A 15,174-nucleotide genomic window follows, 5' to 3' on the forward strand; every position below is an offset into this window, starting at 1 on the left:
TCTTTGAGTTCTTATTTCATTGAATGTTCTTCTTTTGTTTTTCTTAGCAGCTGTTCTAAGTTTTCCTATTTTGTTGAATTATAGCTTTAGGTTTTCTAAGTGCTTTGTGAGAGGCAGTGAAGAAAATGAGTGAAATTAAAAATTTAAAAACATATTAATAAATCATTTGGAGGGAAAGGTGTACAGAGAAGTTTCTAACTTTATACTAAGGCCTTTTGAGTTATAAAATGCTGAGCTATTGCTGACACTGGAAAATCTTGAGAGGGTAGGAATATACCAAAGAAGTGATAGATAAGTTTATGTAGGTGTTTGTGCTTAATGCCTTGAATTTAAGGCATCATTTGTGCTGCTATCTTTATTTTGTCATCTTTGAGATATATTGTCCACTGAATAAACAAGATTAGTAGTACATCTAAAACACATTTAGTACATCTAAAGCACAATTAAAATACATGGAAATACCAAATAAGCAAACTATAGAAAAGCAAGTGTGTGCTTATAAAAGCAAATGTTTTCTGGGCACCTTACATTCTTTGTTTTAAGCAACAGTAATTTTTTTCTTTATTTGAAACAAAATTAATGTGTTTAAAAATAGAGCTACTTTTATTGTCATCTGACAACATGAAGCCCTATACCATTATATGGTTTTTAATAGATTTTAATGGATTTCCCCCCCTTACAGTGTTCACAGTAATGTTTCAACTCAGAGTAATGGCTCTCAACAGGTAAGTCTTCTTAATATTAAGCTTCTAAAGCACTAGAACACTGTACTTAATTATTACAGAAACTAGCATTTTATTAATTGAATTTCATAGTGGTATAACTGAAAGAGTTTTTTCTTTTATTTTTATCTCTAAAGTGGCTTAGTAATGTGAAACCCTCTTTTATTTTCTCTAAGGTGTTGTGAATAGAACAGGTGCTCTGTAAAACTTTCTGTTCCTGTAAATCCTATAAAATGAATCAAATATTAATATTCAGTTAGATTACTATCTATCTTCAAGGTGACATATAACAGACAAACATTTATTTATATTTGTTGACTATGTAGATAGTATTCCATTTTAATGTTCTTTTAATTGGTGAAGGGATCCTTTATCTAGGCAAGATAAATGATTTTTATAACTTGTGTCCAAAGGCTTGGGGTATGAGATCTACTCTGCTGGTGACTTCTTCCATTCCCTCTGGTCCCTTGCTGGTGGAGACGGAGAATCTTCCAAGGAGTCCTGGAACAGACCAGCATGACAGGAAATGGTTTGTTAGTTCCTTAAGCCAAAAGAAAATATTGCTTGCTTAATGGTATTATAAGTTCCCAGCTATAACTGTAGAGTACTTTAAATGATTGAAAGCAAATTATTCATATTTGTAAGCTGAAAAGAGGCATATTATTAAGCAGTTACTGGGATGGGAAAAATAAGAGCTATGGATGAAGAAGCTCAGGAGTGCAGTTGTCTAAATGAAGACCATCAGACAGCTCTCCTTATTTTGGTTAGCATAATCTGGGAGTTTTGATGTGGGGGCAAGGGCAGTCTGTTAAAAAAGATTTCAATGATAGTCAATAGAACCTTTTCCTAAATCCTATAAGGAAAATATGTTTGTTACATGTTATTCCATACAACATGGTGCTACCCTTTGGATGTGTTTTCTTCTTTAAAGACTGAAGAAAAAGGCATAAGGGAAACATGATTATAGTCCAATAAAACAAAGCATGAAATACTCCTGCTGAGAGGGAAGAGATTTCATTTGTTTAGATTTCCAGGGTTGTTGTTTTTTTTTTTTTAGGTTGATAGTAAGTATACAAATATGGATACTTTGTGGCTTATTGGGTTAATCTGTGGGGTTCATTTTTTCCCCAATTAAATGTATGTGGCTTGGGGGCGCTCTTTGGGAATTATGTGATTGACTGGTCACGTTGGTTGCATCATCTGTTCAAATTTTGTGTCTATTTATGAAATGAACTTTAATTCATAGGATTTTTTTCTCTCTCTCTTTTTTTCTTGCTCTTAGTTTTACTACCTGAAATCTAATGAGTTTCTGTGGTGATCTCAAGGTTTTGGTCAGCTTTCTGTGCAACCAGTTCTTCCTTCATGGTGGTGGGTCCACAGTGGTTGGTGATCATTTTCAGACTTTCCTATGTAATTGTGTTTCGCTGTTATTTTGGCTTAACTAACTGCAAGGTGCTTTGCTCTTGATGGTTGGGCATATTTTTACTTCAGTTCCAAATAACTTGATTAGTTTCTGAAATTGAGGGGATCTACCCTATTATTTTTTCTTTCTACTTGAGAGTGTGGTGGGGGAACTTGTGTGTGTGCATGTGGGCACAACACACTTAAAGTATGAATAGTGAGGCTTCTAAATGTCAAATTTTAGTTTTTATTTTTTTAAGCCATTAAGAAGAGTTTTTTTCAATTTCTTACTGAAAACACAGCTCCAATAAGCAGCTATGTTTTATCTCCTTGGTGTTACCACCAAGTCCTATTGGCAAGGGAACCTAGTGCTTCTGGGACTTCAACTTTAAAGAATTTTCTTAATACATGCTTACCTTTTATATTAATATGGAGCAAGAGCCTGGTTTCTTTGCATCCTGTATTGTGACACTAAATCTTTATTGAGGTTTCCAACTTTTATGCATACATATTTAAATCTGGTTAATTAGTTCCTTTGGTGCAGCCTTTATAAAGAGAGAATATTGAATCTGAGCATATTGACTTAGAAGAAAAATGAAAAATTTGGAGCTGTGTGTCCTTTATGTAATTGTGCTGTGACCTCCCTTGCTGAAATGGAGTAAAGTGGTGATCCTTAAAACCTAATCAGCCTCAGTGTATGTCAACAGTGGCACAAGAATAATACAGAACCGACGTGTCTTGGTGTTAATGGACTCCCTAGCCCTAATTTAAAATGCATTCCATATTTCATTCTTTGTTTCTGCATGCTTTGATTCTTAATACTTTTAAATGACTATAAAAGTCCTCCTTTAGAAAGTGATACATTAATAACATTTAGAAATGCTCCCTAGGTTTGAACAGTTGGGCAGAATAATGGACTATTTTCTGTTTCTGGCAGATAATTTTTAACTAATTTCATCTAAACCTACTCGCTGTTCATTTCTGTAGCTTTTTCTTCCTAGTGTCTTGTAAATGACACCATTATTGCAGTGAATGATTTGGCATAGCATTAACTTAGAATTATCCAATAAGTATCACCCTTTGAGATACAATTTATCTTAAATCTTTAAACCATTTATAAAAAGAATTGAATAATATTTGGAAAATCTTGCATATATAGGGAGAACATAAACCTAATTTAATGTCCTAAATTTTCAAAGACCCTATATTGAGGGTCATGAATTTTTTATATCTAATGAACAAATTGTATTTCAGTTGAAGGAAAGAAGATGATTTTATTGTAAAAAACTTTTAGCCAGTTTTTTCAGTTTTCCTACGGAAACGTAATGAATATTCATGTTTTGGTTGAGTTAGAAAAAATACTATATTTAAATATCTTTATATGTCTTTTATAATTGGGGTTATTTTTTTTTCTTTATACTTATCTTAAGTATATGCTGCCCTTTTTGCCATGTCATAAAACCCTGATTTTCTGAACCTTGGTAAATGTTTTCTTTCTACTGGAGGACTCTGATCATTTCTAACCAGGAACTGCTTGTGTGCATGTTTCACTCTCATAGTTCTCTAGGCCTGTTCTATAGCACTGTGTGTAAAAGGCATCTAATACAGTTACTAAATCTATTTCTTGGAGGGGGCTTATAATCTCATCACATTATCTGTACCTGTTGAATTTCATTCTAAGCTTCTGTGAACTTTGATTATAGAAGGAATAATAGTTCTCTTGTTAATTGGGAACATCGATGTAAAATTACATGGCCTCTGAGCATAGTTTTTTAAAAAACACAACAACCTCATTCTGAATTTTGTTTCCTGGATTTCACTTAATTTGTGAGATCACTTAATTTGGGGAATAATTTTCACAATTGCCCTTTTTTATATGTGCCTTTGTCTTTATGTAGAATTGCCCTATAACATATTTTAACGAAGTTGATTATAAATATTATTTCTTATTAGAACCTCAAACAGCATTTCTGCCTTGATTTTGATAGCAACATCAAGGACAGATACAGAGTGTCTTGCTCTCTATGAAATTTTTTCTTTATTTAATTCACTTAACAGACTGATTACTTATACATATTTTCATATTTACATTTTCCACTACATGTAACTTTGTGGAATTTCCCCACCTTTGTTATTTTTTAATGTGCTTGCATGGAGATGTTGATAACTGCTTGTAGCAGTGGTGCATGCTTGTCATTCTCTTTTATTACCTCTTACACATCAATTTTCTCCTATTCCTATTGACTAACTGTGCTCCCCTCCCACTCCCCAACCATCCAGGCTCTCTGCTGCCAGTGACTGCTGTCAACGTGGTGGAAACCAGTGGAACACAAGGGCCTTATCCCCGCCCCAGCCTGTTCATAGAAACTACACTGACTTTGTCCATGAGCACAATGTGAAGAATGCAGGAGTCCATCATGATGTTGGTTTTCCCGGCCATGCAGCCATGACTGATATATGAGTGTTAAGCCTCTTAGGCCTTGGGACTCTTTGTTGTGCAAGTTGATGGTATTTGTTCTCTGGTGTTTATTGGGGACTGATCACATTAGGAGAATTTGGGAGAAGTTATTTTATATTGAGTTACTAGTCGTATGGTGGTGTTTGTAATGGAATTCTATGGAAGGGAAAAGGATCTGAAGAAGCTATATGCCATCAATGATAATGACAAATGTTTTTGTGTTGAAAGGGCATATATATCATTGTAATTTTAGAAAGGTTTTTCATGATTTTAACATATTAACATATCACTTATAAGATGTCCAGGAGACGGTTTGTGTTTGTGAACAAGCTGCCCATTTCACCCCATTCCTTGCCATCCAAATAGATTGAAGTTAAAAGAATTGGACACATTAAAGGCACACAGAAGGAACCATCTTCTGGCACAATATATCAGTCTTTAGTGATATTTTTTCCAAAATGACCATAACCCATGCCTTAATTTCAGTTAAGTGCCCAAGATTTTATACTTTCAATTAATGTTTTTATTTAAAACACTTATTTTTTAATAAACACAGGTATTTTAATTTACTGAAAGGTCTAGAAATCACATTAATAATGTGAATCATGTAGGGAGATAAACTGAATGGTTACTTTTGCATCATTAACTACTTAACCAATGGTTAACTGAATAGTTCTATTACTACTGAATGGTGGTACAAAATGGAAAATTTATTTACTTTTGTCTTTTCAATTTTCTCTTTTATCTCATGTATCTGAAAGATTTCCCAGGTTTGCAATAGCCATATAATCTGGCCCTCTATAACCTTTAAAATAAAAGTCTGAGGTCAAAACTATATCACTTTTAAATGGATTGGATATATTACTATATTTGATCCTTTATGAACTTCAAAGTACAATTATTCAAGCTCTTTGTTATAATTTATAGAGGCAAATTAACAAAAAAAAGTACATTTCTGATGTAATGGGAACTGATGCAAGGGAAGCAATTCTTTTATTTATTTTTTAACAGTTTTTTAAAAATTTTAACAAAATTTTTAAACTTTTAAACTATGTATATAGCAATTTGAAGATATATTATAATTTGAGAATTTATAATACTTCAAGATAATGAAACTTTATTTTAAACAGCCTAACTGGTTTACCATCCTGCTCACCTCAGAGGTCAGTCTTATCCCTCTTTGTTAGGAAAAGGTAAAGGTCTCAGAGGGCTTCATTAGTGGACTGTTGGTTGCAAATATAATATAACTTGTTAATAGAAGACATAAGTTAGCAGAACTAAATAATATTTAGGTAATGGAATGTATAGGCAAGTTTCAATCTGTGAGTTTATCATAATCATATATGTATATGCCATGGATGCTCAAAGTATTCTGTAGTGCATCCTGTAAATATGAACAGATCCATGTATTTAGCCTCGCTTCCTACTGCTTAAGTTTATCATCATTTAGTTTACTTAAAAATAGCCACTAATGTATGTCCCTCCTATTTTAGATTACATAGCGCAGATTACAATTGTCAAGTATTATTGATGATTATTTCTTAAAAGAAAGGAATTTGAATCATAACATTTTAAGTACAGAAAGCCTGGTTTGTGCCATTCAAGAAAAGACTTAATGGGTGTGAATATGATTAAGAACCTATCATTTCTATAATAGAAGCCACAGAGGTATAATAATAACAAAACTTGTCTGCTCTTTTAGAAAGTCCTATGGTTTGACTTCTCTCACTTTAAAATTAATCATCCTCGTAGGATTCTTAGCAGAATCCTAACTTTGGGAAATATGGGAGGATTGTAATTGAAGAGCAGGATCTTCAGTTTTTATCAAAAGTGGTCATTTCTATACTTATAATTTGAGTTAATCAGTACTGTTATCTTTAAGTGATTGAAAAAATCACATCATGTTTTTTCTTTCTTTGAAATCCTTATTATATAATAGTTCATTTATAAATTCCTGATAATAGAAACTAGGTTAGAGGGATGATGGGGAGAGAAGGCAGCAAACGGGGTAGGGGAAGTCAAGGGCTAAGACTGGGTGTTAGTGGAAGCAAATTTATCTATGTTACAGAAGTTCCCATATGCTTTAGGATTTCATAACAGATATTGTGATTACTTCTTTTTTGCTACTGAGAATTTTAAGATGGATATTCATGTTTGTAGAACTATGAAGAATTAATAGGGAGCTCAACCTAAATTAAATAGCAATCAGCCTATTTATATGCTTTTTTTTTTTTTTAAGCCTCACCGAGGATATTTTTTTCCATTGATTTTTTTTTTTTTTTTTTTTTTTTTAGAGAGAGAGTGGAGGAGAGGGAGGGGATGGGAGAGATAGAGAGAAAAAGCGATGTGAGAGAAACAGTTGGTTGCCTTCTGGAACCCCCCCCCGCCCCAACCAGGGCAGGGATCAAGCCTGCAACTCAGGTATGTGCTCTTGATTGGGAATCAAACCTGCGACCCTTTGAACCAAGGGACGATGCTTTAACACTGGCTAGGGCTATACTCTGCATTTTATTGTGCCTAAAAAGTCAATGATCATACATCCTTTTGACCAGGGGGAGCCATCACCACAGAACTTCAGGATCATGTGATTCAACTTCCATGTCTTGGCTAATTTTATTTAATATAATGAATTTTCACATCTTAAGTTAGTTTGGTTATGTTTCAACCTAATGGTTATAGAGAGAAAAACTTACAGAAACACAGCAAAGCTAGTGACCGTCACACTTTCACACATGAAAATAAACAAGCTTTAAAAAAAGATTATTTCTTTTGCTAGTAAAACACTTCAAATGAGTTTCTTTCTGATTATAATCTAACCTTTCTACCTAGATATACGTTTAAATGAATTTATAGAGAAGAACAAACTATTTGTCCTATGTATATAATATGTCTGTATTTTAAAAAGTAGCTAGTATACAAACATTCTTTTTTTATTGAATTTATTGGGGTAACATTGGTTAATAAATTTATACAGGTTTCAGGTATACAGTTCTACAATACATCATTTGTATATTGTATTGTTGACCACCTCAAGTCAAGTCTTCTTTCCATCACCATTTACCCTCCCTTAACCTTCTATCTCCCCCCCACCCCCACTTCCCTCTGGCAAGCACCATACTGTTGTCTGTGTCCATGAGTCTTTTCCCTCTTTGCTTAATCCCTTCACCCTTCTCACCCAGCCCCTAACACCCTCCCCTCTGTTAAACATTCTAATATTGTAATATCATCAGTATAACGCAACTCATCTTTTTTTTTGAGGGGAGGCTTTTTAAAATTTATTTAAAATATTGACCCAGAAAAATGTTATACACTTGGGTGAATCTTTATTGTTAAAACTATCCATGATGTAATAGGTGCCATGTAAATATGTCAAGATATAGAACTGAAGTGTCTCCTGAATGGAGGATGGGGAGGCAGCTTGTTTCATAGGATAAAAAAATTAGCTGAGCTTTAATTATGGTAGTTTCTCTTATTTAGTAGATTTTTGCATATTTACTTGGTTGGGGCACTAATAGTTATTTTGATTATCAACCTTCCTTTGTCACTTTCATATGTCCTGATGTCATGCATTTCATCTTGCAATCTTGCCAAAACAGGAAAACACATGGAGGGTGTAAGGAGTGGAGGAGTATGATGTCTTTGGGTTTGGGGAGGAAGAATGTGGAGATGATTGGCTTCACTGGCGTAAGAAGATTAATCCTCAACTTTGATCTCTTTTACTTCTGTATGTATTCACAGATGTAAACTGAAAAAGTTGAAGATTATTGATTGCCCCACAGTTAGCACAGCATTTTTTTTTAACCCCCACCTGAGGAGTGAGTATATTTTTTCTATTGATTTTTAGAGAGAGTGAGTGGAAGGAAGTCAGGAGGGAAAAAGAGAGAGGGACAGGGGAGAGAGAGAAACATGGATGTGAGAGAGACACATCGATTGGTTGCCTCCTGGATTGGTTGTCTCCTGCTTGTGCCCCGACTGGGGTTGAGGATTGAACCTGCAACCGAGGTATGTGCCCTTGACTGGGAATTGAACTCATGACCCTTCGGTCTGAGGGCCAACACTATAATCACTGAGCCAAACCGGCTGGGCTAGTGCAGCATTCTTGATGGTGGAAGAAGGGATCATTTGAACCATGGTACTTTAACTGTTTTGGTTGGGACATATTCTTCATTTCTAAAACATAGTTCATTGTCTGGCTGGTGTGGCTCAGTGGTTGAGCATCGACCCATGAACCAAGAGGTCACTGGTTCAATTCCTGGTCAGGGCACATGCCGGTGTTTCGGGCTTGATTACCCAGTGAGGGGTGTGCAAGAGGCAGTTGATCAATGATGTTTCTCATCGATGTTTCTATCTCTCCCTCTCGCTTCCTCTCTTCCTTAAAATTAATAAAAACATATAAAAAATAAAACATAGTTCATCGCTTTGAAAGACCATTATTTTTTGTCTTAGGCTTTGAATATTGGGTTTGAAAATAATATCAAGTTCATTCATTTATTTTATATCCTTTGTATGTGGTGCATTGCAGTATACATGGATTTGCAAAAATAAAAGCCATCTTGCACCAATAACAATCTCTTCACCACCACATACTTCCTTTATTTTAATATAAATTATATCACAATTTAATATAAATTATTCTTTGCTTCTGGAATTGTTGTGAATGCATATGGGATGCTTTTACATAAGAGATAGAATTTGAAGTGGCTTCTGAGGTGCAGAAACCTCTGTCTCTGTCCCTCTTCCTGTGCCTCCGTGTGCCTCTGTATAAAATGGGATTTCTCATATTCTTTGTAGATACACTGGATCATGTGAATTAGGTATAATATTCTTCCTCAGCTCCCTGTTTTGAAGGACATAAAAATTTCCCATCCTCTGTTTATATAAATTAACTCTTACTTTAGTCACATGAAGTCATTGTGAGAATTTTGTCTTGCTCAGTTGACATTAACCTTGGTATAGAAACTAGAACGTGAAGCTGAATGTCACTTTCATTAGAAAATACTAGTATGTTATGTAACTTCATTTTTTTTTCTTTAGTTCTTGACCATTGCTAAGACGTAATACACTTTACTTGCTTTGAGCTCTTTGTAATATTAGCCCTCTCAGAGAATTAGTGAAGAGAAAATATCAAAAGAAATTGGTGAAAGGAAAAATAATTATGTTTTTTTAAATGATACATTTTTATTTTTATACTGAAACAGGAAAACACATGTTCCTGTTTTCCTTAAAGGGATTGTTCTCACAATTTTTTTATTAGATATTACCTAAGCCTCTGTGTTCCTAACAACAAGCTGTGGCCTTAATTCTAGGTGCTTGAGTGAACTTTTTACAGTTTGTTCCTGAAAACTGGCCAACACTTTGTTTATGCTGGCATGGAGGAGATGCCTGACTGGGAGAACAGCATTCTCCAAGGAGTGTGGCTGCAGACTCCCTTAGTGGTGCAATAAACCTGTGCTTCCTCCTCTTAAAAACAGGTTCAGCAGCTGCAGATCTTATTTTCTGTTGTTGAGGAAATTTTTATTTGTTTTGTTTTTAACTAATTTTAATAAAGAAAGAAGAAATGAGATATGCCAGTGTATGGTTACGATTTGATAGAAGTTGCAGATTCCTTAATGAAGGTCTAGTTTATTGATTGACTGGTTATTGTAAACATTAAATTAATAATTTAAATTAGGTGTGGAATAAAAGAAAAGAATGAAAGATAAGAGATGATAATCGGAAGATAATTGCTGGCCTGATTTGCCTTGTGGAACTAGCCAGAGAATTAATGGAAAACATCCAGAATTTAAATTACCACTAGAATATATACCATTACACAAAAGAGTTTCTTATAACAAAGCTATGTTTGTAGCCCAGCCATTAGCTTTAGGGATTATCCTACATAATAAAAAGGCAATATGTAAATTACCATCACTCCGCTACACCCATGATTGGGCCAGCAGGAAGCGCAGGGGGTGGGACTCGGGGTGGCCGGGGTGGTGATTGGGCCAGCAGGATGCTGAGCTCGCGTCGCCAGCGGCAGCATCTGCGCCATGGCTGTGCTGCGGCACAGAAGGGGCCTCTGGGGCAGCGAGCCGGGCGTTTGGAGGCCCCGGCTGACGAGGTGGCGTGGGGGGTGGGGGTTGGGGGGGCGGGTGGGCGGCGCGGCTCCCCGGGGAGGAGTCTGGCGGCAGTTGGGCAGAAGGAGCGCGTGGCGGTGTCCACAGAGGATGCGGGTTTCCACGCAGCAGCCCGGGCTGGCCGAGGGAGGGCTCGTGAGGGAGCCGGAAGGCAGAGGAGGCGGCAGCGGCCCCAGCCTTCCTGGGCGGGCGAAGGCAAGACCCAGGCCTGGGCTCCAGCCGCCGGAGGACCACGCCCCCGCCCCACCTTGCCCTAGGGGCCCAGGGACTTCGGAGCTGCTGGCCACACCGGGTCCCGACCAGCGGACAGACAGCCTACATGTGCATGATTTAATCATGCACTGGGCCTCTAGTCTTATATAATAAAAGGCTATTATGCAAATTGTCCCAACCGCCTGTGGCGCCCCCACCCTCGATCAGCCCCCTCAAACCCAATGGGGGGCAGGGCTAGCCGGCCAACCTCCCAAGTCCCCTCTCCCCGGCTGGCCCGGCCCAATTGGCTGCAATTGGGGCTGGCTGGCTGGACCCCACCCATGCATGAATTCGTGCACCTGGCCTCTAGTTTAATTATAAACTCTCCAGGAGTTTAGAGATAAAACATACGTTAACAATTTACATTAATTCTGAGGGGCAATATCAGCAAAACCTTTGAAAGTCTTTAGAAAGATCTGGGAAATATGGGTACTGAAGAATATCCAGGTTATCACTAATTGGAACTTCACAGGCCTTATTGGAGCAATAACAGTTAAAGATATTTAAGTGCAATGGGAAGATATTAAATGTCAGCCTGAGGAGTTTGGATTTGGTAAGGAAGCCTGAATTAATCTTTGCAAGTTTTTAAATAAAGAGATTTTGGGCATCTTATACTGATACTTTTTTTTTTTATTCACCTCATTATTTATTGAATACCTACCAGAGTATCTCCTTATTCACTTCCTTATACATAATCACTTACAATTACTTTTTTATAGGTACCCTCAGACTTCTTGACCCTTCCCCTGTTGTGCACATTTTGTTAAATCCACCTCTCTACTGTGCATGTAATGTAGGTGGTGAATGTGAAATGTAACATTGTTAAATGGTCTCACTTTAAATTTAGGCCTCTAAGCTCAAGTAGGCCTTCAGTGCTGCCTGAAATCCTATTACATTTCCTTTTATTCATTCTACTATGCTGCCTCCATCACTCCTCACTTCTCACTCTCTACTCCTCACTCTCAACTAATGACCTTGCTTCCAATGTTTTATTGAGAAAATAAGCAACCAGAAGAGATCTTCTGAACACACCCACCATCTTCTTAATAAACATATTTCCATTTGGTCATAGATGCTCTTTTTCCTTTCCTTTGCTCTAGGTCAGTGGTTGGCAAACCGCGGCTTGCAAGCCACATGCGGCTCTTTGGCCCCTTGAGTGTGGCTCTTCCACAAAATACCACGGCCTGGGCGAGTCTATTTTGAAGAAGTGACGTTAGAAGAAGTTTAAGTTTAAAAAATTTGGCTCTCAAATTTCAATCGTTGTACTGTTGATATTTGGCTCTGTTGACTAATGAGTTTGCAGACCACTGCTCTAGGTGAACTGCCTATGCTCTTGCCCACCTCTTCATTGGTCTATTATATCCGGACTCTTAGCTACTCAGGAACATTATTCAGCAATTCCCTCTTTACTAGAATATTCTCATCAGCACAGAAATAATCTATGACATCTCATATAATTAAAAAACACCTTCCCTGAATCCACCTCCTCTTGACTGCTGCCCCATTTCTCCTTCTGATGAGGGCATTGTCTGTACTTAACTGCCCTTTCTTTCCTCATTCTATTTTTAACCCATTCCAATCAGACTTTGTTTCTGCTAAACCTATAAGTGTGATTGTGCAGGCTGTGCACTGCACAAGAGCGCCACATTCAAGACAGTGATCACATTCATGACAACCGTTTCCAGTAGGTGGCACTAAATTTCATGTTCTCGTAAAATCAGTCCATGACAATTTTGCAAGAGATGGAAGTAAAGGTCTTCAGAAGGGGCACTGTTTAAATCCGTACAGATGCTCTGCATAGTCCATAGTGTTACGCTATCATTCCACCAAGTAGCTTTTGTTAGTTCACAGATGACCTCCACATTTCTAATCTCACAATCTTCAGTCATGTTACTGGCATTCAAAACAATTGCTCACTTCCTTCATGAAATGCTTTCTTCACTTAGCACAGGGACACTATTCTCGATAATTGGCTAACCTCACTAACCACTTTTAGTCCCCTTTCTAGTTTTTCCTATGTCCCTAACCCCCTAAACTTTGTCTTAGGACCTTTTCTGTAATAACTCATATTCTTGGTAATCTCACCTAGTGTTATGATTTTAAGTATCTATAGACTGGCAGTTTTCCAGTAATGACAGCTATTTGAGTGCTTCTGTGCCTGACATTGTTCTGGAGGTAAAACATTTACTCCAGCAAAGCATCCTATATAATAAAGAGCTAGTATGCTAATTAGACTGAACAGCCGAATGACCTTCTGGACAAAGCCGGGCTGCAATTTCGTGCATCGGGCCTCTAGTTTAATTATAAGAATCTGTAAGGTGTTTAGGCCAGTGAAGGAAGCAAGGCATAATCAGGCTATGTAACTTATCCAAAGTCACATTGCTAGTACATGGTAAGGCTGGGCTCCAAACTCAGCTTGGTCCTAGAGTCCAGACTGGTATCTACTGTACTGACCCCATACAATGTAAAGTTTGGTGGAGCTTAGATTGTGGAGAATGAATAGGAATGTAGTAACAGTTCTGCTTCAGAAAGATAACTCGAGAGGCCATGTGAAGAATGAATGTTAATCGGTGGGAGACTGGATAATTAAGATATAAAATGTGCTGCAACCATATTTTGTAATTGTTAAAGGATGAGGAAAATTCTCTGTGTCTTGTTACTGGAGTATGTCAGTGATACACTGTTGAGTTACAAACTCAAGGGAAGTACCTGAAGTATGTTTCCATTTTTGTAAAAACCGTCAAACTATGTATGTATTTGCAATGCACAGAAAATGGACCTTGATAGATAAACTGAATTTTCTTCTGATATTTTGGTCACCAAAACTGATATTTTGGTCACAAAAATATCACCAAACTTTTAAATAAAAATCTAAACACTTCTAATATTAAACATTGAAGTATATACATTTAAGAAAGATTAGTAAAAACAAGTAAGATAATTATTTTCCAACACACTTATTCCAGTTCAGGGTATCGGGTGGCCGGAGCCTGTCCCAGCAGCTCAAGGTGGGCGCCGCCCTGAACAGGATGCCCTTCATATACTCAGACTGGGACAAGTTAGACACGCTGATTCACCCAACACAGATTCACCCCATGTGCACATCTTTGGGATATGGGTGGAAACCAGAGAAAGCCCACACAGAACATGGGGAGACCAAGCAAACCACACACACACAGTGGCTCTGGTCGGAATCAATTTTTTTCTTATCAATGGTGAGATGACATTGAGTGAAACTGTTATTTGAGGAACTGCTGTACAGTTTTGTTTTTTATGAACTTAATTTCAGCTTTTGGGCGTATATACATAGGAGTGGAATTGCTTGGTCATATGGTAACTATGTTTAACATCTTGAGCTGTCAAATTGTTTTTCAAAGTGGATGCGCCATTTTGCATCTCCATCAGCAATTTTATCTAATTTTTCCATTATAGCCATCCTAATTGTGATGTAGTTTTGAGTTGCATTGTTGGGGGGGGGCTAATGATATTTTGGATATTTTTAATATGCTTATTGGCCATTTGCACATGCTCTTTGGAGAACTGTTTATTCATATCCTTTGCCCATTTAAAAAAGTGAATGCAATAATACAACCTTTGATTTCTTTATATGTAGCATCTGAAATTCTGTTTCCTTTTTTGTTTGTTTGTGTGTGTGGGTTTTTTTGTTGTTGTTCTTTGGAGGCTGGTCTGTGTAGTCTTTTCAAACAAATGTTTTACTTCAGTTTTGTAGTATGCTGTATATGTCCCTACCTATGTTAGGTAGATTGTATAGAATGAAAATGAAGCACAATGACAGTTAAATAACTTCAGTTTGTGAGCAGCTCTTGTACCAGGATGATTAGTTATTTCTCTGTTTCAGAGAGGAAACATAAAAAGATAAGCAGTAATTTAAGTTTTGTATGTAAGGTAGGATGCTCAGGGCTAAGTATGTACTTGCTGTTACCAACTTCGATTTTTTTATTTTTATTTATTTTTTAAAATATATATTTTTATTGATTTCGGAGAGGAAGAGAAGGAGAGAGAGAGAGAGATAGAAACATCAATGATGAGAGCAAGTCATTGATTGGCTGCCTTCTGCACACCCCCTACTGGGGATTGAGCCCGCAACCCGGGCATATGCCCTTGACTGGAATCAAACCCGGGACCCTTCAGTCCAGGCCAATGCTCTATCCACTGAGCCAAACTGGCAAGGGCAACTTCTTTTTAAAATTCTCTTTCAACTATT

General features: G+C 37.0%; 1 protein-coding gene across 7 annotated transcripts in view; it reads left to right on the plus strand.

The window, feature by feature from the left end:
• EPB41L5 (erythrocyte membrane protein band 4.1 like 5) overlaps positions 1–15,174 on the plus strand; it is a 190,375-nt gene that overhangs the window by 91,569 nt on the left and 83,632 nt on the right. For 4 of the 7 annotated variants that reach the window (XM_079782470.1, XM_079782467.1, XM_079782469.1 and 1 more), the window contains exons 15-16: positions 683–725; positions 1,136–1,251. The exons of 2 other annotated variants lie outside the window; for them this stretch is intronic. In XM_079782470.1, the coding sequence (XP_079638596.1) occupies positions 683–725; positions 1,136–1,251 (159 nt within the window). Of the gene's footprint in view, positions 1–682; positions 726–1,135; positions 1,252–4,403; positions 10,542–15,174 lie in introns of those variants that run through there. One more of the 7 variants, XM_079782473.1, reaches the window with a different exon arrangement.

This window comes from Cnephaeus nilssonii, assembly GCF_951640355.1.
Source record: "Cnephaeus nilssonii genome assembly, chromosome: 10".
NCBI lineage: Eukaryota > Metazoa > Chordata > Mammalia > Chiroptera > Vespertilionidae > Cnephaeus > Cnephaeus nilssonii.